The 27,440-nt window shown below is 36.4% G+C and overlaps 6 protein-coding genes across 7 annotated transcripts; 3 read left to right on the top strand and 3 right to left on the bottom strand.

Moving 5' to 3' along the window:
- LOC18598107 (polyadenylate-binding protein 7) lies at positions 1,930-5,489 on the bottom strand. Its single transcript, XM_007027478.2, has 10 exons — positions 5,090-5,489; positions 4,445-4,563; positions 4,153-4,346; positions 3,821-4,080; positions 3,619-3,725; positions 3,333-3,522; positions 2,905-3,200; positions 2,654-2,797; positions 2,363-2,566; positions 1,930-2,286 (listed from the first exon to the last, which is right to left on the bottom strand). Exons 1-10 carry the CDS (start codon positions 5,289-5,291, stop codon positions 2,089-2,091), a joined length of 1,914 nt encoding a protein of 637 aa, XP_007027540.2. The 5' UTR covers positions 5,292-5,489; the 3' UTR covers positions 1,930-2,088.
- On the bottom strand, positions 6,367-11,584 carry LOC18598106 (aspartic proteinase-like protein 2). 2 transcript variants are annotated; one of them, XM_018122187.1, is made up of 10 exons: positions 11,155-11,584; positions 10,393-10,522; positions 10,044-10,291; positions 9,276-9,503; positions 8,299-8,461; positions 8,053-8,126; positions 7,797-7,893; positions 7,609-7,672; positions 7,241-7,312; positions 6,367-7,131 (listed from the first exon to the last, which is right to left on the bottom strand). In XM_018122187.1, the coding sequence occupies exons 1-10, from the start codon at positions 11,373-11,375 to the stop codon at positions 6,965-6,967; spliced, it is 1,464 nt and encodes a 487-aa protein (XP_017977676.1). In that variant the 5' UTR covers positions 11,376-11,584; the 3' UTR covers positions 6,367-6,964. The 2 variants fall into 2 exon arrangements, with proteins under 2 accessions (XP_017977676.1, XP_017977677.1); XM_018122188.1 differs by lacking the exons at positions 6,367-7,131; positions 7,241-7,312 and adding an exon at positions 7,381-7,509.
- On the top strand, positions 17,349-21,297 carry LOC18598104 (DEAD-box ATP-dependent RNA helicase 38). The gene is made up of 8 exons (XM_007027474.2): positions 17,349-17,652; positions 17,751-18,044; positions 18,131-18,358; positions 19,335-19,400; positions 19,792-20,196; positions 20,273-20,384; positions 20,765-20,850; positions 20,953-21,297. Exons 1-8 carry the CDS (start codon positions 17,404-17,406, stop codon positions 21,013-21,015), a joined length of 1,503 nt encoding a protein of 500 aa, XP_007027536.2. The 5' UTR covers positions 17,349-17,403; the 3' UTR covers positions 21,016-21,297.
- On the bottom strand, positions 21,698-22,810 carry LOC18598103 (protein PELOTA 1). The gene has a single exon (XM_018120895.1). It carries the CDS (start codon positions 22,808-22,810, stop codon positions 21,698-21,700), a length of 1,113 nt encoding a protein of 370 aa, XP_017976384.1.
- On the top strand, positions 24,203-24,824 carry LOC18598102 (pistil-specific extensin-like protein). Its single transcript, XM_018120894.1, has 2 exons — positions 24,203-24,377; positions 24,469-24,824. Exons 1-2 carry the CDS (start codon positions 24,203-24,205, stop codon positions 24,822-24,824), a joined length of 531 nt encoding a protein of 176 aa, XP_017976383.1.
- LOC18598101 (dnaJ homolog subfamily C member 28) lies at positions 25,273-27,323 on the top strand. Its single transcript, XM_007027471.2, has 3 exons — positions 25,273-25,635; positions 26,501-26,831; positions 26,921-27,323. Exons 1-3 carry the CDS (start codon positions 25,346-25,348, stop codon positions 27,005-27,007), a joined length of 708 nt encoding a protein of 235 aa, XP_007027533.1. The 5' UTR covers positions 25,273-25,345; the 3' UTR covers positions 27,008-27,323.

Raw genomic sequence — 27,440 nt, 5'->3', positions numbered from 1 at the left:
GTTTGACGTCCCTTAATGCTGACATACACAATCGGAACATTCATCTGTTCTAACAGAATTAATGCAACATCCTCATCGTCCTTGATACTAGGCCGTGATAGCTCTCCAAGTGTACTGATCAATGCATGTAACTTAATCTCGTCAATTTTTGAGTTTACCCCAACAATATCTTCAACCAGCTTCATCAAGCTCGCAAACAACAAATCACTCATAACCCCTGCATTCGTGACTCACCACCCTTGTAAATGCCATCCACCCACTGACCACCGTGTCTTATCACAAGTCACACAATTGGAACCCCACTGAAATTTTGAAAAAAAAAATATTGTCAATCATTTTACACAATACATGCCCTGATAAAAAATTTGTCAGTCATGTTGTTACACGCCATGCATATAACGTAAAATGTTGTAACACGCCATGCATATCAGGTCAAATGTCATGACACGTCGTGCATCATTGTCGTGACACGTCATGCATCACTGTCGTGACACGTCAATCACTGTAATTACTGACCTGTTACACCAACAGCCGTGACACGCTAAAAACTCAAAAAACCAGTTTACTCACAACACACTAGGAATAGCCGTGATACGCTAACAATCCAAAAAACTAGTTAACCTACTACACGCCAAGAACAACCGTGACACGCTAAAATAACGCTAACACATGTTATAGATGCATGACGTGTAACAACTCTGGGCAATGTTTTCAATCCATCTTCTAATTTACACCAAATGTTTCAGAAATTTAAGTGTGTTGCAGAAATAAACCTAATAACAGGTACCTTGATGTCATCTCTGCTATAGGGTCTGTTAATCTACGACAATGTGGCTAAATGCTGAGAGATAAACCATAACCCAATGACGATGGTGCTCAACAGAGAGTTGACAGAGCTCATACAGTTCAGAGATCTGAGAGAGCTGATGACGATGGTGCTCAACAGAGACTTTCCAAAGCTGAGACAGTTCAGAGAGTTGAGAGAGAAAGATGACCTAGCTCAAATAGCTGAGCGCATTTATTTTTATTGTTTTCTATTTTCTCTCTGGCGGGAGGCAGATAGCTCAAACAACTGAGCATTTATTTGAAACGATATTTTTAAAGGCATTTTGGTCTACTCATGCTTATTTTTAACTAAAAACAGATAACTTTATATGAGTGATTATTTCTGAAATCACCTTATCACGAGATCTTTTTCTCACAATTTCCTCTTTAAAAAACACCTAAAATACTAAAATCCAAACTCAAAATTTCAAAAATCTAACTACTTAACACCCCAAAATATATTAAAATAACTCTATATAATAGATATTAGTATATTATTATCTTGTTAGAGGAATATTTCCTGTTGTACCACGTAACCTTCTCAATGTGATCTGTCAAACAATCCGTGCCAACTGCCTAATCGCTCCACCAATAAAGATTAGGTTGGGGAGAATTGCACCGAGATCAGCCAATATTCCTCGCCCCATCATCATTATCTGTCTTAAGGATTTCTTTCTTATAACCTGAATTAATTATACTTGAAATTTTCTTCGACTAGTTCTTTGGTTGGTTTTGGATCGTCAGTTGTATTGTTTTTGTTGCCACGCAAATACTAGAATAAATAGGATTATTATTGAAAAATGGTAATTCCTCTGCAATAACTGTAAATTGGCCAGTCTGGGGAACCATGGCTTCTAAGCTTGTCTATAACCCCTCATGCATCATAGTGCATGTTGTTGTCTAAATTTTTGCATGCTAGGTTAGTTCAGGTTTATGGAAGATGTAAATAGCCCACAGCTATACTGCCGGAAACGAACAAGTTCCACAACATAGCTTTAAAGGATGACCTGAAACATCACAATGAAAAAGCGACGTCTGTGGAAGATTTGTCCACCATGTAAAATTACAATAAGACTAATCTAATTAATTTATGGAGTAAAGATCAGCATAGTATAGGGTTTTTAAACCTCTGATGTAAAATAGTAGTTTGCATTGCATCTCTATAAGCAAAAAAATTGGCACCAAGACAACATCCTTTAACAATATCAATATCCCTATACTGTAATTGCAAACAAAAAAAAAAAAAGACAACTGCCATTTTTTTCAGTTAACTGCAACTTCAGCAGACAGGAAACTTGGATGAAGGGCATCTTGGCCAGACACTTTAGCATTTGAGAGCTTGAGAACCTCCACAGCTTCCTCCACTTTGGCAGCCAAGGATTCTGGTGACTCTAGTAAAAGAAGCAGTTCAGAGTTGTCCATCTCTAAAAGCATCCCTGTGATCTTCGGAACCAGATCAGGCTGCAAAAAAAAAAAAGTTAACTCTACATGTAGAAAAATCCTTAAATTTTATAACATGCTTTCGGACGCATATTACCTGGTGTTTCTGAACAAGGGGGTAGAGTCGTTCACCAAGAATTGTTTTTTGCTGCTCAGGGGAAGCGGCAGCAAGCATGCTACTCAGCGTCTCAGATCCTTGTGATACAGCTGCAACAGAATTGGAAGCAGCTGGTGGCACTCCCGAACCCCTGTTCACTTCTCGTCCACGACCATTTGGCACATATTTAGCTTGCCCAACCCGCTGCAATATATAGCTTGCAGGGATCAGAAAATTTGAAATATGGCTTGAACATGTCAAAAATAGAATCACGTTAAGAGAAAAACAAACCTGCTGGTTGCTTTGATCTTTCAAAGTAGTGCCCGATTGAGCAGGCTGTTGCAATTGGGGCACAGAGTAAGAACCACCCTGCAGAAGAGCATGCCCGTTCATCCTTGCCCGGTTTTGCCTAGTTTGTCTTGTAGCACTAGGAACCTATGGTACAAAAAATATATTAAGTAATGGAACAGTTGTAGTTTGAACCGCTAATGTACTAATTAATATGATGTTGCTGGAATGAAATGAGCAGAATAAATAAATACCATGGGCAGTGATGATGGTTGAAAGGCTGGTCTGGTTGGAGGTGTGAAGGCATTAGCCCTCCACCCTGCCCTCAAACCTAAAGGTTGGTACATCATCCCCGGCCGAGGAGGTACTGGTGAAACAACGCCAGGTGAAGCTGTGTAATAGAGTGGAGGATATCCTCCGGGGAGAACAGCTGTGGAAGGCCCTGCTAATCCTGCCGTACGCTGCGCATAATGAAGTTGCAAGTGTGCTTGTCTATCCTCCTTCCTTTGGGCAATAGCTACATACAACGGCTTGCGGTGAAACATATGTCCTGTAAGATATACAAGGATGAGATCTTTGACAACTTCAATGAGAAAGCGTGACTAATTAACTTGAGATGCAAACTGGATGATAGCCATTAAAGGTAGCACAATCCTTTTTCTTTTTCACTTCATTAACTTACCATGAAATGTGCTAACTGCTTTAGTGGCCTCCTCAGGGGTAGAGAAACAGACAAATCCAAACCCCTTGCTTATTCCTTTGTCATCTCGCATAAGTTTTGAAGAAGTAATTGTACCACACTGACTGAAATGTTCTTTTAGCTCTTCATCAGTCACATCATCATCAATATTCTTGACATAAACATTTGAAGCCTGCAATTTGAGCAAAGATATAGTACAATGATAATAAATAACAAAAAAGCATAAGCATGTGAATTGCATCAGGTAGAGAAATGAGTGCAGGATTACTTTATATTTCATGACCTGCGCCTTCCGTTTTTCCTCAAACTGACGACGCAATATTTGCTCCCGTTCTGCTTTCTTCTGTGCCCTTGCTACATATAGAACCTTTGAGCCTAATCAATACAACCATAGATCAAAACAAGAGAGGTGTATCAGTCAGTTGTTCCCAGCAGTTAAGGACAAAATAGAAAAGAGTAACAAAACCTACCAAGTTGTGATCCATTCATCGCTTCCATTGCCCGCTTGGCATCATCTGGACTCTCAAAGTTGACAAATCCAAAACCTCTTGAGGAACCATTTTCATCCTTTGCGACAAACAGGCTAGCAATTTCCCCAAACTTAGAAAATTTATCTTGCAAAAGCTCTTCTGTGATATCTGCATCCAAATTCTTCATATACAAATTTGTGTATTTGACATCAGGACTTAGCATTACCCGATCACTCTTTTTCATAAATTTCCCAACATATCTGCACCACAAAATATGTAATAATTACAACACAGAGACAACATGCTAACAAAAAAAAGAAAATAGTCCTTACATCTGTTTATCACCCAAAGTGGAGCCATTAAGCTTCTCAATAGCATCATTTGCCGATTCCTCTAACTCAAATTGAACAAAGCCATACCCCTTACTCTTCCCATCCTCAAATGTGGCAACTTTGCAAGATATTACATTCCCAAACATGCGAAATAACTCTTGCAGTCCCACATTATCAATCGTATCACTCAAATTCTGAAAAAAACAAACCAAATGCATATCATATTCAAGAGAAGAAACTGAAAATAGTAATTAATAATGTTTGTCAATCTTAATTAACATCTGTTCAGTACCTTAACAAACACATTCCCCACTCCACTTTTCCTTGCATCAGCATCTCGAAGTGACCACATCACCCTTATCATCTTTCCATTCAGCAAACTGTGATTCTTTGCCTCAATAGCATGATGTGCTGGTCAACCCAAAAGAGGAAAATACATTTAGTTTAACCGAGAATTTACATATGAAATTAGAAACCACCAACTGAGAAACATCCTGTCGACATCCAATTAACTCTTCCTCCACAATCAGAGTGCTTATATAGGAGGGCATACAATAAACAGAATAAATGGAATATAAATGATAAAAAAAATAAAGAAAACAAGATTTTAACAGAATAAATCAATGAAATAAAATGTTTATAATTCCGGTGAGATCAGTAATACAAAGATGATGTCTGAACTAATAAAATAGGTGTAAATCTTGAACCTTCACGTTCGATAAATTTAATGAGTTTCTATTAAACAAGGACATCAATACAGATTTCGAAGTCGACCCGATAGCAAAATCGCAAAGATCAAACGTAATTGGCAATTGGAAAATGTATTTGGTTTAAACAAAAGCCAAAACTTATGTAAAGAAGATCATCAAATCTTGCAACAATAATAAAGAAAAGAAGTAATAAAGAAAAAAAAGGGTTACTAAAATATTTGACGGACCATCCTGAGGAGATATGAAGTTGACATAGCCATAACAAAGAGACCTTCCTGTAGAAGAGTCCCTACACACACGGACAGAGGCCAAGCTCTTGAACTCAGAGAAAGCGTCGAAGAGTTGGCCGTCAGGGACGTCAGGGTGCAAGTCCCCAACGTACAATGAAGCCGGCGACGCCGTCATCGTTACCGCCGATGGAACCGCCATTATTAATTGTGTAATTCCCACTAGTGTAGATATTGATCACTTTTCCAACAGAAGAAAAAAACTGTTATACCCAACAAAACCGACAATGGCATGCAATGGCGTTTTGGGATTGTTCTAGAAAACAATAAAGGAAAGAAGCAGAGAGAGAAAAGTGGCGTTTCCTTTCGGTTTTATTTTGAGAGTGATTAATTTAGAAGGAGTTTGATTTTGCTTGAGAGGGAGAGAGAAAGAGGAATGAAAAGAGCAGAGAAGTTTTTGCATGAACGCAAGGTGAGCTGGGGACGTTCAACTATAAGCAATGCAATCCGTTGCGTTATCCTACTCGCCTTCTTAGAGCGTTTCCACCGCTTCCCCATTTTCTCCAATATTTTATTATAAAAGAAAAACAAAAAAAATTTGAAAATCAGAACTTTTCGTTGATACAATAGTAGGAAGCGGAGACTGTACTCGGACAGGCGCGTGAGGAAATATTGGAAGCGGGTTTCTGTTTGTTAACACGTGCGAAAGAAAACTCCAAACGTAAAAGGTCAAAAAAGGGGAGAGACCAAAAACCAAAAGACTGCTTCAAACTTGGGGAAAAACGCTTTCTACAGTCCCCTCACCATGATTTTTCGGAACCTTTTACAGCCTCTATTTACCCAAACACCCCGCCTTCTTTCACGGACACGTGCCTTCTGTCCCATTTCTGTACCCCTTGTATTTTTATTAGTTTCTTTTCATTTTTTGAACATAAAAATAAAAAAAGAATATTGGTATAGATATCTCATGTTTTTAATACTATCATAAGAATTGAAGTCAATCCATATTATATATCTTTTAATCACAATAACATTTACTCCTAACCAAAATATTTTTAAAAAATTAAATTTTTTTTTATTTTTTTTTCAATGCAGATTTTATATGGAAAAATTAAATTAGATTTTTACGTTTGAAAGTGAAAGTTGTGATAAATATTATCAGAGCTCACCCAATTATTCATGTGGACTCCCTCGCAGGAAATATTAAGATCGAAATAGACCTAAGAGTAAAAAAATCAATGTAATGAAAACGATGCATAATTGAATTGACATCGAGAAGAGATAAAATAGGCATTGAATTCAAAACATGTAAAGAGATACAAGGAGCGAAATTCCCGCTCTCCCTAAAACTTGCACAACATGATTAAAATCTGAACTGTGTGAAAGTGGAATGAGTCAAAAAGGTAGTAAACTCACTTCCATCAACAACATAAAGGAGCATTCGATGATTCTGGGCAATTATCAACATTTTTATATTACCAAACAAGCAATGATGTTTACAAAAATTGACTTGTAGCCTGGACGGACACCAAATGTTACTTCTTCTACATGTTCACCTAAAACCAGATCAGAAAAATTGAGTACCCCTGTTCTGCTTCCAACTTCCAATGGCAACATATTACCCGTACAACAGAGATAATATACAAGTCCAGCAATGCTTGGCATGCGGGAAGGCCAAGTTATCCACCAGATGAGTAGAAGACCTCCTGCCCTCTTCACAAGCAATCCAAATCAGAGAAGAATCTTACACTGTGGAGATAACTGCCTTCGCTATCTCACTGAAAAGCACAAATGCCTTGCCGATCACCATAAATAAAGATCAGACAATCTACTATATGTAGAACAAAGAATGAATTTTCAGACTTGAGGTTTAAGTTACAAAAATTGGAACTCCACAAACTCTAAGAGTTGCATTAGTAGAGTTATAAAACTCAAAGGTATAAGCTTGAATAGCATCTCTATTGTTGAGCTACTCACGCTCAGCTGTCCTTCATTTATGAAGTCCTTACTGGAAGTAATAGAGACATTTACAGATAATGAACCTGACAAGTAGAAATTCAGAGACATGTAAGAAACACTGGGTCAAGTTGCTAATAAAGCACTAAATTGCGGGGAGAAAAGGCATTTAATATTATTCTTAATTGAACTTACAATCATAATTAGCCCATCCAATTCGTTGACGAGCGAGATCATAAACAAATATCTTATCTTTTAAGACAAGATCTGCAAAATGAATAAACCATAAAAACCTAACCATTCATCTTTAACAAAGTAAAGAAGTGGAACAAATACATGAAAAGGTAATTATTATAAATAGTGTAGTGCAAAATAGCAGGTGCAATTTGCTGAAATCCTCCATTCAAAAAGTCCCCTCAACTTTGAGGATTTATCAGTTCATGCAACACTCATTTCAAATTATGCTGCAGAGCAAAAAAAAAAAAAAAACATATAACTGGGAGCTGAAGCAAAGTGTTTCTTGCTCCAAACTTTAATACATTCAAAGAAAACCAGTATCTAACCTCCTAAAATGGTTACTCCACCCTGAACCTTTTGGAAACCAATGCACCACATTGTAGCACCATCCTGCAACAACAAAGTGATCCACTACGCTTCATGCAACAGAATTTCCATTCACTGTGATCATTTCTACTTCATAACTTTGAGAGAAAGGTAGAATTAAACAGAGTACTTAGGTAGGACAACTTACATAGAAACCGGAATGTATAAGATACTCTTCTGGTTTTAATGTCATTGATGCACCACCAGCAAAATTTAGACTAACTGGGGGAAATATCTCATTTACACTGAACATAAAACAAATATTGATCTTATTTAGATTAAATGATACTAGGTGCAGAGAACAGATGAATAGGCGGATACCAAAAAAGCACAGGAAAACAAAAATCTCAGAAGATAAACACAACTATGAAACTACTACATGAAAAATAAAGCTAGAGAATTACCTGGTGGGGACTAGATAACATTGGTTTCCTTTATAAATGGTGGGAGTCACAGATGGTGAAACAGTAGCAGTTATCTGCCAATTTAAAATGCAAGTCAACTTCAGAACACATTAGTTGTAAGGCAGTACAATATAACTAAATATCTTATGCCTTCAGAGTGCAATCTCAAGAACAGATGTTTGTTTTCTATTTCACCACTTAACTTTAGTTTTCCTTAAGGCAAATTGAAAGAATATTCATACTTACAGCGCTAACAAATGGATCATATGCCTCTTGCACAAGGTATGCCAAAGTTGTTCCAGAGTCAACAATGGTACCACGATTATTTGATGTTGCAAAAACTGATGGATCAATTGCCAGAAACTGTCCATTGACAGCAATGCTCTGTAGAACTAAATTATAATGAGGCCTGAAAATTTTAAATAAGGAAATGGTCAAACTTGCTGCAAAATTGATAGCCATATATTCCAAATGAAACTGAAAGAAGAAATGCTACACGAGCAAAGACTATGATGGTTCATGAATACATCAATTCACCAACAAAAGAAAAAAACTAAGCATGTTGACAACATCGACCTCGCCCCTTCAAAACCCTAAACTCCTTCCCATCCCCCTATCAAAAATCATATGAAAAAAATGATGTGTGATAGTAGTAAAACCAAGCTTTTGCAAGATTCAAGAGCAGCCTTGACTCCTGGAAAGAGTGGTAATATAAAGAACATGTACAGCTGTATCAAGTAATGCCTTCTCCATAATACCACATATTACAATCAGAGCATAGTTCAAGATGTAAAAAACAACCATTATAGAGCAAGAGGAATATCTGATTTCTAGAACCACTGTCAATGCAAATTGTCAGCAAGACCAATCTTTTTTTATGTTAACAAAATCCACCCAGCAAAATACTAATTGCTGGGAAAAATGAAGCATTAGTTATTGAAAATGAGGAATCACAACATCTGGGCCAAAAGCATGAGCACCAAACAAATGGCGCAGGAAAGGGTGAGAAGGCCTGAAGGGCCACTGAGGCACCAGTAAATATGCTACTTTTTCTTTCGTTGACACAAAATATTACCCAGGTCCCCAGCACTTAACTAATAAGTGGAATAAATTCAAAGTGACCAACAGCATGTGACCCAATTAAAATGAGGGAATAAGGGAGACGTCAGAATATAAGCAGAATGGACAAAAACAACGAAAGTTATGCAAGAAAGAGGACATACTGTGATGGAACAAGTGGACTATAAACAATGCCAGGCTCCATAATCTCACCAAGAACCATTATACCCCCTCCACTGCCATCTCCTCTCAAACAATGTGAGAAAACTCTAGGTGTTATACCATGGGATGATAATTGTGATATAACAGACAGATCACCTCGGCCAAAGCCAAATATCCCATCCACAGCTTTATCTGTTTTAGTTAAGTCGCCAGACTGATATGTGCTGCACCTGTTTACACACCGTGTCCATAGGGGAATAAGTCTTAAATAACAAAGAAGATTGAGAATAACATAAAGCAAACAGCCATTAAGACTGTTATTTGATGCAAGACATAGTCAAAGGAGAAATAACATGCAAAATTGCTTTGTTGCATATGGAAGATACTATATGTGACTTCCTTTTACATGAACAAGTTTACATTCCCTCCTCTATGGTCAAATCAAAGTGCACCAGCAGAACTCAACATCAATCTCACTTCAAGCTCATTCCACATGCTCAATTACGTATGATTGTATTAAATCCAATCCATTGTGATGACATTTAAACATTTTTATTTTATAGTCCATCATTGTATATAAAGATCACACCCGACATATACCGATTGATAACCATATAAACCTTATCTCACAAGAAGAATTCCATAAAAGACTAAGCTGGTCAGGCTTTTTCTTTTCTTTTTTTTTTTCATTGGTTTCATTTATCTTAATGGTTCTTTCCAATCCTATATTTTAGCAGACAGCCAATCTCTATTGAGTTATTGAAGCTCACCCAAACATGATGACAGCCGAAGAGTTAGCAATCAAAGACTGTCCCAAAACAGCGTCAAAATACAACATATCAGACACATAATAACCTGATGTCCCACTTCCATCTCCATACTGAAAGGAGTAACTGCATTGATTGCTCTGAGAACACTGAGTTGCAGTAGTTTGAAATTCTGAAGAACACATTGGATCTGAACAAGAAACTAGCCTAGCAGATGATGAACTAGCCGTGTCAAATAAACTGAGCTGAATCTGTACAATGCAGGGCATTACAAGTTAGCAATTACATTTTCAATTGTCATTTTCATTGCAAAACTTATCAAATTATTAAAGTAAAGGGAAGGGGGTTTTACTCCGAGTCCACTGGATTGAGGACAATTAGGGCAGGAGCTGCAGGTGACCCATAATATGTCACTTCCAGTGTCTATCTGCACATTAAATTCTCTAGGAGGAGATCCAAGTTTCACCTTTGTAAAATAAAGCCTAAACCCAAAAAAAAAAAAAAACACAAAGAATTAAAGAACAAAATCAATGCCACTATCAATTTTATATCCCAACACATTATCAATTTCATTTCGATGCTAAAGAAAGCGTGGAAAAACAAAAAGAACTCAAGAGAACAAAAACAAAATTGAATGACAAGAACACTAACGATACAAATAAACGAAAGTAAAATGAAGACAAGATTTCATCTTTGGATAAACCCAAATTTTTTTTAAAAAAAAAGTGTTCTCTTTCCTTTTTTTAAATCAGCCTTCATTATCTTCCACCTTTTCAGCGGTCAAAAGAAGCGTTAAGATGAAGCAGAAAACAAGGTCAATAATTAAACGCAATATTCGCCAAATAATAGCAAAAAAAAAAAAAACTTCATCGATAGATAAGGAACGTAAAATTTACCCATTTCCATACTACACAAGTTCACCAAAGAAAATCCATCAAAGAGCATAAACTAGAAATTCAGATTAAAGGAGAAAAAGAAAAACTTGTCTAAAAAAGACCAGCGTAAATTCACCAACAAGAAAATAACAAAACCCATTAATGCAAAACCAAAAAAAAACCTCAGAATCTTTAAAAAAAAAAAGAAATAAAGAAACAAAGGGGTAAGCTAAAATTACCCGACGAGGTAGGGATCGGAGGAGCCTTGAACAGAGAAGTCCACGACACCACCAACGAGACCCTGCAAGATTCGGGAGTGTCTGAGTTGGTCACGAGCTACGAGATGACTCAACTCAACTCTCTTGTTCAAAGGAAAAGCTCTCTCCAGTGGGATAACATCACAGTAAACCACCGACAAGACTGCTAAAATCCCCAAGATCAGCAGACCCAAAGCCCGCATTTTCCAGAGGCTTTGAGAAAATTGAAAAAGAAATGAGAGTTTCTTCTTTATAAAGAGATATCGAAATAAAAAGATCGATCCTGTTTGGTTCTCTGCATTGAGAAAAAAAAAAAAAAAAGAAAGGAAGCAAAGGAAAAGAAAAGAAAACGACAGTGTGAAGAGACAGGGAGAGTGATCAACGGGAGATTTTTCAAAAAAAAAGAAAGGAGAAACGGATTAAATTGATTAATTATGAGCTACGTAGGGGGACTAAGGGGAAATAATATCGGTGGTAACAGAAAGGATGTGGAAAGACGAAACTGTCCTTCATTTATTAGGGACAAGGAATTCAGTTGGCAATCATTTGGCGGTAAAATTCTTGGTAGTTGGCATGCTATTTTGAGTACATCAATTGATTCACTTTTTTTTTCATGAAATTTTATGTAATTCCACTTTTAAATTTATATTTTGATATTAGGGGAATTTGCCTAGAAGTTTGGTTTCGACAATATTGGTATGGAAAGAAAGCATGTGCTGTTGGATAATAGGAAAATGCCACGAAGAGGAGAAGAAAAGTTATAAAGTTTACCTAAAGTCATCAAAGGGTACAAATTTAAAGATATTGATTGATTTTTTCTTAAGTTTTTATTTGACCAAATCTTTGTTAAAAGAAAAAAAAATCTTATTAAGTCGATGCTTTTGATGAACAACAATAATAAGGAATATAGGTTTATGGTATGCTGATTTAACTAGTTTGGTATTTAAGAAGATAATTAAGACAAGTGTAATTAAAATTATTGAATCAAGATTTAATAATTAACTATGGGGGTATGTTTTGGGCAATGCAAACAATTTAAGTTTGTAATTAAAAAAAAAAGGGTACAAAGGTTGTACTTGAATGCCTTTAGGGATGAAATTAAAATATAAGAATGGTTAAAAACAAATACAAAAATAGTAGCCGTAAGGCACACTGCAAGGTAGTAATATTATCCACATTTAAAGAGCGTACGGTGCGTATTAGCACGCCTGACTTGACCAAAGAGGCGAAAGAGGAGCATCGGCACGACACGGCACGAGTAGCCGTGGCGACCAGAGTTCTGACGCTTCGATTGTATTTGTGCTACATTTGGGACCCCACTATCTTTGAAAGGGAAATATTACAGTAATGTGCTACATTTAATGAGAAATAATAAAAGCTTTGGAATTAAAAGCTTCAATTTTTCACATTCCAAGCTTTGGAATATATATAGATATAACATTAAGGTTAAAGGCATTGTTTTCGCCATTGTTATTTTCTGCTTGTCAAAGAAAGATATGGGGAGCGTTAATCCATTAAGCAGCCGATCGAGCCAATGCTTACTGACTCGAAGCGCAAAGTGGCAGCTGGACACATCCCTCTTAGCAGTAAGGGGTATCTTGACAGCTTAATGGGCACTTTCCAACTGTGCTTCGACTTGCATGGGCACTTTCCGTGTTATTGAACAACGGGGCATGCGCTAAAGAAGGCTGAGAATGAACTTGAAACCCAGGTGGGAATTAAGGGATCGGCAAGTGGAGGAGTCGGACATAAAAAACCTCACCATGCAATTTGCAAGCCATTGTCAAGGAAGCATTGCGATTATACCCAGCCGCGCCTCAGTCAGTACCGCAAGAAGCCATGGAGACTGTACGGTAGTGGACTTTCATGTTCCAGCGGGCACTCTCTCTGCCCAACATTTGGGAAAAGCCTTCAGGATTTGTGTTTGAGCGGTCCCTTAATGAACATGCCAAGTTTGATGTACCATTTGGTTCTGGTGAGAAGATGTGTCCAGCTGTTACTTTTTGAGCTTCGAGTCACTAAGCATTGGCTCGATCGGCTGCTTCATGGATTGACTCTCCCCTTATCTTTCTTTGCCAAGCAGAGAATAACAATGGCGAAAACAAAGCCTTAACCTTAATGTTATATCTATATATATTCCACAGCTTGGAATATGAAATGTAATTAAGGAACAGCAAAAACACAAATTCTGATGGCTTTTCCCAAAAGTTGGGCAATGCTTAACGAGAAGGCGAGTGCCTGCTAGAACATTGAAGTCCGCTACTGTACAGTTGTCCATGGCTTATTGCGGTGCTGATAGAGACGCGGCTGGGCACAATCGCAATGCTTCCTTGACAATGGCTTGCCCTTTGGTGAGGTTTATTATTTCGGACTCCTCCACTTGCAGATCCTTTAATTCCTACCTGGGTTTCAAGTTCATCCTCAGCCTTCTTTAGGCCCGCTGTTCAATAGCAAGTAAAGTGCCCATGTAAGTCTAAGCACAGTGGTACTGTCATTGCCACCTAAGACAAGACTTTGATAATAATGGCAAAAACAAACCCTTGGCCCTGTTCTTGCTTGGACTTTGATATGTCCTTGCATTGGATTTCCTGAGATGTTTTAAGGTTAGAAGGTTTGGGGTTTGTATTTAGCGCGTAATCAATTAGGGTTTTGCTAATTAAACTTTCAGAAAAGCTTATTATGAGTTTAGAACTCAATGTTTTCATCCTATTAAGTAAGCATATATATATATTTGTGTTGTTTTGAGAAGAAAATAATGCACACATATTTAAATTTTATGGCCACAATGATCAAATTGAACACTCAACTCAAAGACGTAAGGATAGCCATCAAGTTTGATGGGGACATTCAATTATTAAGAATGTTAAATCAGAGAAGTTTACAGAGCAAGCTTTGAACCTCAGATTAAATGAGGGATTCTCTCTCGCTGACAGAATTAGAGATTGCTTTCATCCATCTTTTTTTAAACTTAGTAAATTGGATCACATCGATTTAATTATCACCATTTACACTTAAATAAACTAATTAGACATATATATAAAAATTATCGGAGCATATGATATCATTAGTTTAGTAGTTTTAAGCTAAAATAAAATTGATAAGAAAAGTAATGTTTTATATGGAGGGTCGGGGCCAAAATCATAATGCATGCTATAGGTTGCACTGCATGAACTAAAAGCTTCAAAAATTGGAGTGGTCCAGTCGGCAAAATTCACGTGGTTATAGATAGAAAAGATCAGTAGGAGGAACAAAGGCAACAATTAGCATGATTAGAAGTTTGAGGACCAGACCATTTAGAAAGTTGTTCAAAAAGTAAATAATTTTCCATGGTTTTTGCCTTTGTGTGGCAGTCCAACAGCTACAAATTGTTATTTGTAATTAGTCATTTCAATGAACAGGCACAGCCTGGCATATATTTACAGAAGTTGGATATCCGATTGAGACCAGACATGGATTTTCAGCCATTATTAAAGGGCAGCCATGAAGCAAACCACTAATTATCATTTGATTGGTAGTAGTTGATGACTTGGATGTCTTTCTTCTTGCTTCATTGGTTAACATTAAGCATCATTGGGAATCTTAAGCTTCCTGTTTTGAAGTGTAACCTACTCAAAAGAAACCCCCCGTGGCTATGGTCAATCATTTATGATAGAATTCCCTCCAAATTTTCTTTAATAAAGTGGCACATCAACCACGTTTCCTTTAAAAAAAAAGGGATTGCTTTTCTTGTTGACAAACCCTTTTACTGGGGGGGGAACGCTGTTCTTTTATTGGGATGCTGATGCTTATCTGCTTTATTTTGCTAAAGGTGTGCTTCTTGTTTATAGAAACCATGGAATGAATCCAGCTCGAATTTGAGAAGCGGGCTTCTTTACGTCTTTTAGAGGGTACACACATTTGGAAATCGATCACGATCATCACATTCTACCATCTTAAACATCTAAAAGGATGTATTAATTAATTTAAAGAAAGAATAGAATCAGATATATACCTTTGTACAAGTTTACTTCTTTCCACTGAGGAAAAGATCAGAATGTGACAATTTATTCAAACCAAACTGAAGGGTGAACAAAATAGTATTGAGTTGGAGGGTTTATCATTTTCCCTGTGTTTTTTAAAGTTGAAAAATGATGAAGGATTGAAGGTGGAGGTAGTTGTCATTCCCAAGCTGATTTTCCCTAAGGTCTTCTCCATAGGGAGCACAAGTACAACTAGAAAAGGAGAATAGTGGAGTGATCCAGACAGCAAGATTCGGGTTTTGAGATTGAAAATAGATATAAATAGCCAGAAAAAACTAGAAGGGGACAAAGGAAATAATTAGCATGATCAGAAGCAGGTAAAATTCTCATATATATATATATATAAAGTCAATAATTTTCATGGTTAATTTGTGGCAGGCTGGCAGTCCAAAAGCAGGTGCAATGTTTTGATTCATTAGGCACACAGCCTGGCATATAACTACAGAAATTGGATTTTGGATTGAGACATATATGTGCCATGGGTTTTCTGGCCATTGTATATTGAAAAGGGCAGCCATGAAAAAGTGGATAGAAATCATCATTAGAAGCAAACTCATTTAATTTCTTAATTTGGATCTTTCTTCTTGTTTCATTAGCTAGCAATATTGGAAAATATTTGGCTCTATTCTTTGAAGTATAACTCACTCAAAAGAATACCCTTCATGGTCAATTGTTTAGCTCAAGGATCACACAGAAAATCCCACAATGGATCATTTTTAGCAAACCAAACTCTTTAATATATAAAAAGTTGAAGATCAACCCTCAATTTCATAAGATTGCTTTTCTTGCTGACAAATCGACTTTGTTTCTTTTTATTGAACCTTGATGCTTATCCCTCTCTCTCCTTCTTTATCTATTCAAAGCAGCCTTGTAGTTCACAAAAACCATGAATCAATCCAGCTCAAATTTGGGAATAAGAGGTCTTCTTCACGGAAAATATAGTCATCTATTTTGAGGTTTGTTGATTGAGGAGATTAAAACTAATAGAAATGCTAAGTAAGTTTATGAAATTTCAGTAACTTAGTAACTGTTGTTTCAATAACTTGATGCCAATGAAATTATTAGAATTAGAAGCTCACTGAAAAGCATTTGTATGGCTAATAAATAACAAAACAGTGTTATATACTAAAAGAACAAGCATTTGTGAAAATGATAAAAACTTTTCACAAAGGAGTTATATGCCACATATATAGATATAAAAGATTTATTCAAATTAGTGTTAGGAAAGGAAGAAAAAGTATATGACAGCCAAATTTTCTTGATTTTCACAGTGGGTGAAGTAAAGTCTTCATTAAGAATTGAAAAGGAATTCTTGGTGGGAAATTTGTTCGAGTTGGATACTTGATATCCTATCCTTGCTAACTTGGATTGAATTGTATCATTTTAAATTAAAGTATTAATTAATTTTGGGTGCTTTAGGTTCTACTTTTGTTAGTCAATAAAAGAAGTATTATCAAAACATTGATAGTAAAGTGAAGACATACTATGGCAAGAATGATGCCAAATTAAATGAACATCACATCCACTTACCTTCATGAAGATTTTATTGTAACAAAAGCAAAAAATGGGCATCATTGGGCCTTACACCCTTGATTGATCTGTTCATATAAATATAGATTAATGGACGCTTGGGCCCTACGCACTTTAGAAAGTGTCCACTAGTCTGAAATGGGCCGACTAGCTACGCAAACACATATGAAGGCCCAATTAATGTTCATTGAGTAAAAAAAAAACCAAAGAAATTATTTTTTAAAATTTTTTCATCAACTTTACATTTTAATTTATATAGTTTTATTTTATTTTCATCAATTCTCAATAATTTTATACAGTTTAATTATGCAAAAAGTAAACAAACTTCATACAACATACTAATATGTATCTATCTTGAAAGTTGAAGCACAATAATATTATTTTAATTTTTTCTCTCTCAAAAATCATATGAGAACTTCAATTTTTTCCCATTTTTTGAATATTAAAATAAATAAGGTAAATAAGATTAAATTGTTTACCCTTGGAATAAAAAGGAACATTAACTGTAAATTTTTCCCATTAATCTCGCGGTTGTTAAAAGCAGAAAAGAAAATTACTGCGTCAGTATTAAGCTAAAGCTAAACCCAAAGTCGGTTAAACGGTCCCCCGTACCACTATATAAACTCTTCTCCTCTCTGTAATCCACCCAAAAAGCCTGATTTACCTTTTGTGCCCTTACTTCATGGCTGACACCGCCACCCCCACCTCCACCGCCGCCGCCGAAGTGCCGCAGCCACAAGAGGCCAAAAAAGCCACTGAAGCACCAAAAAGATGGGCCGATGTAGAAGACGACCCTCCAGAGGAATCGAGCGCATCCTTAGCATCGGAAGAAAAAGGCGCGCCGGAACTCGACGTGGAAAACCTAGCAATCGACGAGAACAAAAAAATCAACAAATTCCTCGACGAACCCGAAGACTCCAACATCAAAGCCGTATAAATCCCTGAATCTAAACATTTTTCAGCTTTTTTCTTAAATATTTGAACTGAATTTTAGGGTTTTGACTTTTGAAATTTGTTTGATTTTTCTAGGTTACACCATGGGATACACCGTACACGTCAGCGTCTACATTTGAGGAATTGAAATTATCACCAGAATTATTGAAAGGATTATATGTTGAGATGAAATTTGAAAAGCCTAGTAAAATTCAAGCTATTAGTTTACCAATGATTTTAACTCCCCCTTATATGGATTTAATTGCTCAAGCTCATAATGGTTCTGGAAAAACTACTTGCTTTACGCTTGGAATGCTATCCCGTGTCGATCCGAATTTAAAAGCTCCTCAAGCACTTTGCATTTGCCCCACTCGAGAATTGGCTATTCAGGTTAAATTTTTGGATTTTCGAGTTTATTGAGGTTTTAATGAAATTGGGGTTTTGGTTTTGAAGATAAAATTTGGTCTTCTTTGCAGAATTTGGAAGTGCTTAGGAAGATGGGGAAGCATACTGGGATAACTTCAGAATGTGCCATTCCAATGGATAGTAGTAATTATTTACCGATTAATAAACGGCCACCAATTACAGCTCAAGTAGTTATTGGTACTCCTGGCACTATTAAGAAGTGGATGTCCGCGAAGAAATTGGGTGTGAGTTGTGTGAAGATTCTCGTGTTTGATGAGGCGGATCATATGCTGGCTGAGGTAACCTTTGTTTTGCTTGTTTGCACGTTAGGATGTTGATGGAATCTAGAATTTATAATGCTCTTGTTCTCAGTATTAGAAAAAGGGAGGAAAAAAGGAACTTATGGTCACTTTGCTTTGTTGCAATTTAGAAATTTTGTTGATGCTGCTTCTGTGATTCTTGTTCTGGAATGTGTTGGAACCTAACTTGTCTATGCATGATTCTTGATTACGTTAGTTTTGTTGGGTGTGAGCTGTATAGATAGAGAGATCTTGCATTATTCAATAAATTCCTATTTATTTATGGTCGAGAAAATGTTTTATAGTTTTAGTCTTGACGATAACGAAGTTGACCATAAAGTTTTAATTATAATAATTAGAAATTGAGAAGGCATCTTGCAGCTTATCTTTCTAGTGGTATGTAGTATTTATAGCTGCCTCAGCAATATTTTAGTTTGCATCTTTCAGAACTGATTTTTGAACATCCAATATGTAACTTTTTGGATATTAGGAGAAGTGTCTAGAATTTTTACTATATTTCTTTGTCTGTTATTCAGTTTATTGGAATGTCATTACTTATGAGCATGGTTGTCAGAGTTGCTTCGGTAGGTTTTTGAGGCACAGTTATACAGGATGCCCTAAGCATGATGACAATAATAGGGTTCAGATAAGAATGAGGAGGGGTGACAAAGGATTTATATTTCTCAAATGGTAGGATTGATGTGCCATTAAGTGATTTTGTTTCTGATTTGCTGCCTAGCATTCCAAGGATCTTTGTTTATCATATTCATTAAATTCTCTGTTTTGGGATGTGTGTTTAGGAGAGGAGCATTGAGGAGGGTTAGAATGGCTTTGTTTGTAGACCATTTATTTTGGAATGATACACTGTTTTAATTATGTAGTGCTACCATATGATCTAACTGTTTGAGTAAATTTCATGCTTAGAGGAATGTGTTGTTGATCATTGATATGCTCATGTACATTTCTTTGCCTGCAGGATGGATTTAAGGATGACTCCTTAAGAATAATGAGGGATATTGAAAGGATCAGTTCTAATTGCCAGGTTTGTTTAAAAGATTTGATGTAAATGTAATTTTTATCTATGATGTGGTGTCTCAACCTTTCTCTACATACTATCTCAACTTTTCTTTATCTTGAGATTGTTGGAAAGATGTACCTTAAAGTTCTTGATCAAAATGGATTAATCAGGTGCCTAATAAAATTGGAAAATGAAATGAAATGAAATTGGTGGTCCATGCTATTGTTTTTGATGCCTATGCATTGACATTGCTGACATCTTGAGTCTGATGGGCTTGAATATGTACTTTATTGTTTACAAGGGCTAGTCTATGTGGGTATAGTTAGAAAGCATGCTTATCATCGTAAAGTTAGTTTCTTACCTTGTGTTGGAGAACAATGGCTGACTTAATGCTTGGTTTTGAATCAATTTCAAGGTTCTCCTGTTTTCTGCCACATTTAGTGAGACAGTCAAGAATTTTGTATCAAGGATAGTTAAGAGAGATCACAATCAACTATTTGTTAAGAAGGAAGAACTATCATTGGAGTCAGTGAAGCAGTACAAGGTGAATGTCCCAGATGAACTTTCCAAGGTTACGGTGATTAAAGAGAGAATTTTTGAATTTGGAGAGCGCCTGGGGCAGACAATAATATTTGTACGTACAAGGAATAGCGCAAGCATGTTGCATAAGTCACTTGTTGACCTTGGTTATGATGTTACCACAATTCAAGGTGCTCTGAAACAAGATGACCGAGACAAGATAGTCAAAGAGTTCAAAGATGGTTTGACTCAAGTCCTCATTTCAACTGACCTTCTTGCCCGGGGTTTTGACCAGCAACAGGTATCTCTTCCCCTTATTCCTCTGAGTTGCCTGGCTGTATACAAGCTGTGTCATCCTGACTTGTATCTTTCTGCAGGTTAATTTGGTCATCAATTATGATCTTCCTGTGAAGCATGACAATCGCACGGAGCCTGATTGTGAGGTTTACTTGCATAGAATCGGTAGGGCAGGGCGCTTTGGCCGCAAGGGTAGGTTTCTGAATCAAAATGTGATTATACTTGCAACTTGTTTAAAGGGTTAATACTGGCAATTGAATTCCATTTCATCTCTCATTAGAAGTGTTAATTACTGCTTCCTGATGCTTGATAAACTTGACTGGTAGCCAGATATGTAGTTCTCAAATGTTAAGCTTTTTCTTGATGTTCCAATGCTTTGATTTTTGTTAGACAACATGTGCATTTTGATGCCATTCAGTCGTTGTTTTATGTTATAACTTTTGTGTGTGTGTTATCAAGTTGGTTATAATATGAGGGTGAAGTGTTATTGATTCAAGCAGCAAACCAATTGCTGTATAATGAACATTTGTGGAAGAGCAAATTATTCAGATATATTTCTATTTGATTTGCAGGAGCTGTGTTCAACTTGCTCTGCGGTGATATGGACCGGATGATAATGTCCAAAATTGAAAATCATTTTGGCACCAAAATAGCAGAGGTAAAGCCCTCTCCCTGGCTGTGGAGGTTCATATTTAGTCATTTTTCTTTTATGCCTATCAGTTTTTCATCTAATTACTTTCACATCTTATCATGGATGCAGGTGGCTGACTGGAGGAATGAGGAAGACTTTAAAGCTGCTCTCAGATCAGCTGGTTTATTGTAAACAAAGCTTCAGTCAAAACTGGATTGTGCTTTATTATGTTATGCACTATACTGTTTTTGGCGAAACTAGCTGGTTTGATTTTGAGTAGTTGATGTCCTGTTTTATGAAGTTGCTATTCACAAAATATTTGAACTGAAAAGAAGAAGGAAACCCATCATTGGTGGTCTTTTTATTGGAAGCTAAGTGGGAGAATGTTGAGTTCATTGTGTAGTTTTATCTCGAAACTAAACTTTGTAATTGTTAATGGATTCTTAGATTAGTGAAGTTTATACTACGGTTGAAGAAAGTAATCGGCGAATCCAAAATGCTAAAGCCAAGGGCCCAGGCTCTCTAAACCGAGGGCCTTTGCATCTATGCTGTGACGATGCTTCATGCCTAACCTTAATTTTCTTATTCCATCGAAAGACCCAATCTATGGGTTGTAAGCTCGCGAGTGCACTAAATGACATGAAAGAAATAGAATTTAAGAATTCGTGAGGAAGCTGACGTTATGATAAGAATGATTTTTTTAATATTAATTTATGTATTGAATTTATGAAAAATTAATAAATATTGAGTTCCTAAGGTATTGCCATTAGCTCAGGTCAAAATAAGAAATCTCAAATTTCCCAAAAGAAAAAGAAAAAAAATTGCCAACTGAATGAAATAATTAAAACAAGAAACATATGGTAAATGAATCCTATCAAAGTACAAGTTCATCAAGTTGAGGCAATGGAAACCTCAGAATGGCGGCAATACCGGTCAACTGCGCCAACTGCTCTCCTGAAACATGCATAGACGAGAACAGAAACGCTTTCCCTCCTGCTTTCTTCACAGATTTCACCAACTCCATGTACTTTTTCCTCAATGCAATCTCTTTATTCCTAAGCAACTCATCCATAATCAAAAGGGTCTCAATGGCCATCATCTCCTGTGCAGTTTCCACGCTCCGTGGCCCATAACATGCACGATCCGAATCAGTCAATAACAAGTCCGAAAACTGCTTGTAAGCCCTGATTTCCATCACGGCTTTCGTATCTTTAATCAATCCCATCACTTCGTTGTCATGCAAAACCTCCTTCAAACTATTCTTGTTCCCTATATTTACCATTACAAATCGTGACTTGTTTTCTTCGACCCGTTTCATCTTCAATCTTTGTGCTTCCTGGAACAAATAACCTCGAAACTCTTCTTTTGTAGAATCCGGGCTTCCTAACACAACACAACGAACGGTGTTGAAATCCACATGCTTTACAAAAGCCTGAAAAACCTTTTCAAAAAACTTGTTTGAGGCGGTCTTATTGTTGGTTTTTGAAGCCTCAACCTTTGCAAGGGTTGTGACCTTGTGTCCAATCAGAAACACTTGAGCCGACCATTGTTGAAAGAGCACCACGGCTAGGTCGGCTCCTGATGCTTTTTCAGAACCTTCATGCAAAGTGTCAATGGCATCCGAGTCCCAGTGTTTCTTTGAAAGATCAAACTCTTTGTTCATCTCAATCTCCAGGGTATGGTACGCACCGTACGCCATGAGTTCATTGGCCACGAGGTTCCTACCCCGCACGCGCACTTTGGACGAGTCTTTCTCATAATCAACGTCCGTGATTCTGATTTCGAGTTTGGTTTTGACCCGAGTTGAGTCCTTCCTCTTGCCATTGGCAGAGCTTTTGTTGTGAATAACTTTCCTGGTGGTGTCGGCGACGATTGTGTCACCCTTGGCAAAAAGGTTGTAGGCAAGCCATAGATCGTCTTCTTCTTCCAGGATGATCTTCACTGATCCTGGTTGGTTAAGAGCGAGATTCTGTTGAAGAATCTTCATCTATTCTTTTTGGTTGTCCTTCTGAATCTGGTTTTCTAGATTTTTGTAAAGCTAATGGAGGAGAGTGCGCGCATGCGGTTTCTGATTTATCAAGACTTTCGGTACTTAAATAAGGGGGGCTTCGCGTTAAGGCAAGTCTTATATATAGGCGGTGCAGGTAACTGGTGTAAATTGTTTTAGCTTGGGTTTTTGTTTGGAATCCTTGCTGAATACTAACAACCTCATAAATCCAAAATTGAGTTAAACCCCATGACTCAATATAAATCCTTATTCAATTTAAATTGTATCCCACTTTTGTTTATACATAAAAATGATATAAAGAAATATTAACATACAATATCTATTAAAAAAATCAACCTCAAGATTTCGATTTCTATTTCAGCTCCTATGATTATATCGATAATCACATATATAGCAGGTTATATAAATGAACAATTACCCTGTCTTTAGGATTTTGCCTGTTCTCCATAGCCAATGATCACGGAATGTATTTCCATGATTGAGAGCAATCAGTAGTGCCACCAAGGAGGCCGTGAGTGAGCACTCCAGTATTTAGTCAAAGAACCCCCCCTTTAACATACATCACCAACTGATTTCAAAATTAAGTGACTAATTCAAATTCAAGACCAAAGTCAAACTAGGCACACATATATATATATATATATATATATATATGTGTGTGTGTATAANACACATATATATATATATATATATATATATATGTGTGTGTGTAATATTACAAGAATATTGGGGTTTTTTCGTTAATATTACATAATTGAAGTTATTTTATTATTTTTTACAATAATTTATACGAACAAAAAGTTACACATTATACTTAATTTACAGCTCACTTTTTATATCTTAACAACAAATCTAACTATTAATGAAACAATCTATAATGCATATGCTATAACAAAGAGGACATGAGGCCTTTATTTTGAATTTTCCCTTTTTTATGAGGGTTTCAATTCTTAACTTGGTCAAACTATTAATTAATATAGAGCTTGAATTTGGCACCTTTTAAGGAAGAAGATACCTAATTGACTCTTAACCTTTCTTCCATAGAAAATATTGTACTAACCTACGACTAAAGAAGCCCAAATAACTACCCCAGAAGTTATATTATTGGGGGACCATATGCATACATTAATTACAAAAAATATGTATAGGTCCAGCTATATATATATTCATGAATCTTTATTATTAGGCATCATGATTATGACTGAAAATACATTAAAACTATTGCATATAAGCTAATGCAAAATGGATTGCACGTCTGATCAGTAGTGCCCTCCCACCCCTACCCTTCCTTATATAATATATTGTGCTTTTTCAAAGGAAATTATGTTCATTTCTGTACTGGACCTTGTCGAAGAAAAAGAGTGAAGAAAGATGGCTACGGTGGCGTTGATGTTAATTGCAGCCTCACTTTTGATGGGATGCAGCACTCAAACAAAAGCCACGGTGGTTCCTGCCCTCCAGGTTATAAATTTGAGTGGGAAAGTCTTGTGCCAGGACTGCACCAAGGGCTATGGGGAATGGGCTCAAGGTAGCCAACCCATCAAAGGTATATATATAGGATCGATTAATGTTTGTTCCTTCATTAAGATTTGATTACATTTTCTTTTTTCTAATTTTTTTTTTTCAAACGATTGCAGGCTGCAAGGTATCAGTGACATGCATGGATGACAGAAGCAGAATCATGTATTATGGAAGTGATGAAACCGATGAGCAAGGGCAATTCAACATGGTTGTGAACAAATTCATCAACGGGAAAGAATTGCAGGCAAAATCATGCTTGGTAAGGCTGGTTTCTTCCCCACATCCTACTTGCAACATTCCCAGCAACTTCGCCGGAGGACAGAGAGGAGTAAAGCTCCCAATTAGACCTACTGTTGTCTATCGTGATTTGGTTCAATATCAACTTGACACCTTCTTCTACACTACCCCAAGGTGTGACAAACCAGCAGACACCCATGATTCCTTTGAATGCCATGGAAACAATAATTACTAATTATGTTTATGGAGAGAAGCATACTTTCATTATATTCTTCATAATCATCTTCTATTGTATCCAATTTGAGGCCACTTTTTTTTTTTGTTGAATGACTAAGTACTATACAGTTTGTAATTTTTTTTATTTGTTATTTTATTATTGATTTTTGTTCCAAAGGATTTTTAGTGAATTTAAAAATAAATAAAAAAAATTAAGTAAAATTTTAATTTTTTATTTAACATAATACATAAAAAAATTTAAATTATTTAAAAAAATCCAAATAAATATTTATTTTTTTATTATGTTTAATCAAATTTATATAATTTTATTTGATATCAAATAAATTTATATCTAATTAATTATTAATTAAAAAATCACTTATTAATTTATATCACTGATGTGACATGTCAGATTGACAATAATAAAAATTGCCACGTAGAAACGTTGCAACGTGGCACAACATTAATCTGTCACGTCAACGTACCGAAAGTCTAATTGAAATCCTAATTGTGAGGAGCGATTCGATTCTGGGCTCATCCATGGCCACTCGGCTGGTGAGAAAGCTGCCATCATCGTCGTCGACGTTTTCCTCGTCTTTGATTACCAAATCAACGGCGGAGATCTCACCTCCGTTGGTGGGCCATGGCGGGTCTATACTCAGGTGGGCCTCCTCTTCCTCTTCGTCCTCATCATCAACGGCAACGACTTCTTCAAATTCTTCATCTTCGAAACAAGAGAAGAAGATAACCGACCGTCTATCAGCCGTGATAGACGCTGTCAACGACCGTAAACTTCCTCCCGAGCTACGTGGCCAACGCAACGCCGTCAGGTCTGTATGTGTATTCATGGTTTCACTTTAAACCGATATTCAACTAAACATTATAAATTTTCAAAATTTTAACTAAATAATGGTAAGTTTTCAATTTTACCCTCAATAATTATGAATTCTTCATGGTTCTTTCATATAATTAACTGATAAAGAGAAAGCGGAAGAATTTTTTGTTCGGGGAGCGAAGCGAAGTTTAAATTTTTGTAATTTGAAGGTATGCATTGGAAGTAAACTAGTTGGCAAATTAAGACTTAAAAGTGCTTTTTGCCTTTTTAATTCTTCCACAATTGTGGATTTTGATTTTTATTGGGTGGTTAATTTTTTGTTGGTTGCTAAGCCATTTAGGCTGTGAAGGTGATTCTCCTTGAGAAATGGTGATTTTTCATAGTTCCGGGGCTGTTTCTATGTGCTAATAGTCACTTGACATAAAATTTGAGCTGCCTTTTGATTTGGCTTACTGGTCTTTTTGTTTGTATGGGTTGTTTTCTTGTATAGGCTTCATTGTCTACTCTGCTTTGTCTCAAATTTTTATGGGGTTGGCTTACTATGTTTGGGGATCTTAAAAACTGTTTGACTTTGATGTGTGATATGCTTTTGAAAGACAGCTGGCTATGGTGTTTGTAATCTAACATTGTTAATTTAGAGGAAGACTTAGAACTAAACGCATGCTGATGGCCGGATGCACTATATATATTCAATTCTATGATCCACATTCAGGGTAAAAACTTTAATAGTTTCAAAGGTTTTTCCATTTTTTTTTTTGATAAGTAAAGGTTTTGATAATTTAATCTCCGCTTCTCTAGAGTAATTATATGGTTTGGGTTCCATACTGATATAAAGTTGTGCTATTAATCGTTTTGGACAGGTCAGAAACCGACATTATCAATGTAGTTGAGCAAAGAATATGGCATTCAATGGAAGAGGGTCAATTTGAGAATTTACCAGGAAAAGGCAAACCTCTTAACCTTAACACCAACCCTCACGCAGATCCAGCAGAAGACACCCTCTATAGAATTCTCTCAAAGAACGGATGTGCACCTGAGTGGGTCGAACTTAACAAGGAGATCAGGAATAAAGTATCGGAATGGCGAGTCGCCTTGAAGAAAGCATGGGAGAGCAAATGCAATGGAGATCATAACAAATGGGTTGAGTGTTCTGAAACCTTAAAGATGCAATTGTGTGACATAAATGATAAGGTAACCCCTTGAGCATTTAAAAATGTTTCTTTTCTATGTTTAGATCAATTATGTCTCAAGTAAATGTAAATTGTATCTTATGATTGCAGGTTTTCCGATATAATCTGATTGTTCCTTTTGGCCGCCAGATGTTTGGACTAAAATGGGAAAAAGAAGTAGCTCGCTTAGAAGAATAGCTGAAATCTCCATTGTTATGTTTTCCTCTTACAGTCTATTTGTTGGTCGTAGATATAAATGTTTGTTAGTTTTAATTGTCTCAACTCGATACAAAGTGTATAATAATATATAATACTTGTAAGGCGCACCATAATTCTCTTAAGCCACAACCACAGTTTAGTTAGTGGGAAGTTTTGTATAGTACGCATTCTTGGTATTTTACTCGTATACCTCACTTGCTGCAATGATCCATTGCCCAGTCATAAGAACAATGAATATCGATTTATCCCGTTTGTAATATTAATTCAAGTTTATAGCTGCAATTTTATCGATTCATAGCTACTGGCACTATATATATATATACACACACACACATATACAATGCTTTGGAGCCTCGTTTGCACACTGTCTCATCTTTGCAAACATCAAACTATTGATAACCATGTTATTTTT

This window comes from Theobroma cacao, chromosome 5 (genome assembly GCF_000208745.1).
Source record: "Theobroma cacao cultivar B97-61/B2 chromosome 5, Criollo_cocoa_genome_V2, whole genome shotgun sequence".
Classification (NCBI taxonomy): domain Eukaryota; kingdom Viridiplantae; phylum Streptophyta; class Magnoliopsida; order Malvales; family Malvaceae; genus Theobroma; species Theobroma cacao.
Note: the sequence above shows the minus strand (reverse complement) of the source record. Positions and strands in the feature narration are given on the sequence as shown.

Bases quoted from the DNA above. Each gene is read 5' to 3' on its own strand.
- LOC18598102 (XM_018120894.1), top strand. From the start codon at position 24,203: ATGGCTACGGTGGCGTTGATGTTAATTGCAGCCTCACTTTTGATGGGA. The intron at 24,378-24,468 runs GTATATATATAG...AAACGATTGCAG, and splicing joins AGGTAGCCAACCCATCAAAG to GCTGCAAGGTATCAGTGACA.
- LOC18598103 (XM_018120895.1), bottom strand. From the start codon at position 22,810: ATGAAGATTCTTCAACAGAATCTCGCTCTTAACCAACCAGGATCAGTG.
- LOC18598106 (XM_018122187.1), bottom strand. From the start codon at position 11,375: ATGCGGGCTTTGGGTCTGCTGATCTTGGGGATTTTAGCAGTCTTGTCG. The intron at 8,462-9,275 runs GTATGTCCTCTT...TAAAATTTTCAG, and splicing joins AGTCCACTTGTTCCATCACA to GCCTCATTATAATTTAGTTC. The intron at 8,127-8,298 runs GTAAGTATGAAT...TTAAATTGGCAG, and splicing joins ATGATCCATTTGTTAGCGCT to ATAACTGCTACTGTTTCACC.
- LOC18598101 (XM_007027471.2), top strand. From the start codon at position 25,346: ATGGCCACTCGGCTGGTGAGAAAGCTGCCATCATCGTCGTCGACGTTT. The intron at 25,636-26,500 runs GTCTGTATGTGT...CGTTTTGGACAG, and splicing joins GGCCAACGCAACGCCGTCAG to GTCAGAAACCGACATTATCA. The intron at 26,832-26,920 runs GTAACCCCTTGA...TTATGATTGCAG, and splicing joins TGTGTGACATAAATGATAAG to GTTTTCCGATATAATCTGAT.
- LOC18598104 (XM_007027474.2), top strand. From the start codon at position 17,404: ATGGCTGACACCGCCACCCCCACCTCCACCGCCGCCGCCGAAGTGCCG. The intron at 18,045-18,130 runs GTTAAATTTTTG...TCTTCTTTGCAG, and splicing joins CTCGAGAATTGGCTATTCAG to AATTTGGAAGTGCTTAGGAA. The intron at 18,359-19,334 runs GTAACCTTTGTT...CTTTGCCTGCAG, and splicing joins CGGATCATATGCTGGCTGAG to GATGGATTTAAGGATGACTC.
- LOC18598107 (XM_007027478.2), bottom strand. From the start codon at position 5,291: ATGGCGGTTCCATCGGCGGTAACGATGACGGCGTCGCCGGCTTCATTG. The intron at 4,347-4,444 runs GTACTGAACAGA...TGTTTTTTTCAG, and splicing joins TGGGGAATGTGTTTGTTAAG to AATTTGAGTGATACGATTGA. The intron at 3,201-3,332 runs GTAAGTTAATGA...TATATCTTACAG, and splicing joins AGCAGTTAGCACATTTCATG to GACATATGTTTCACCGCAAG.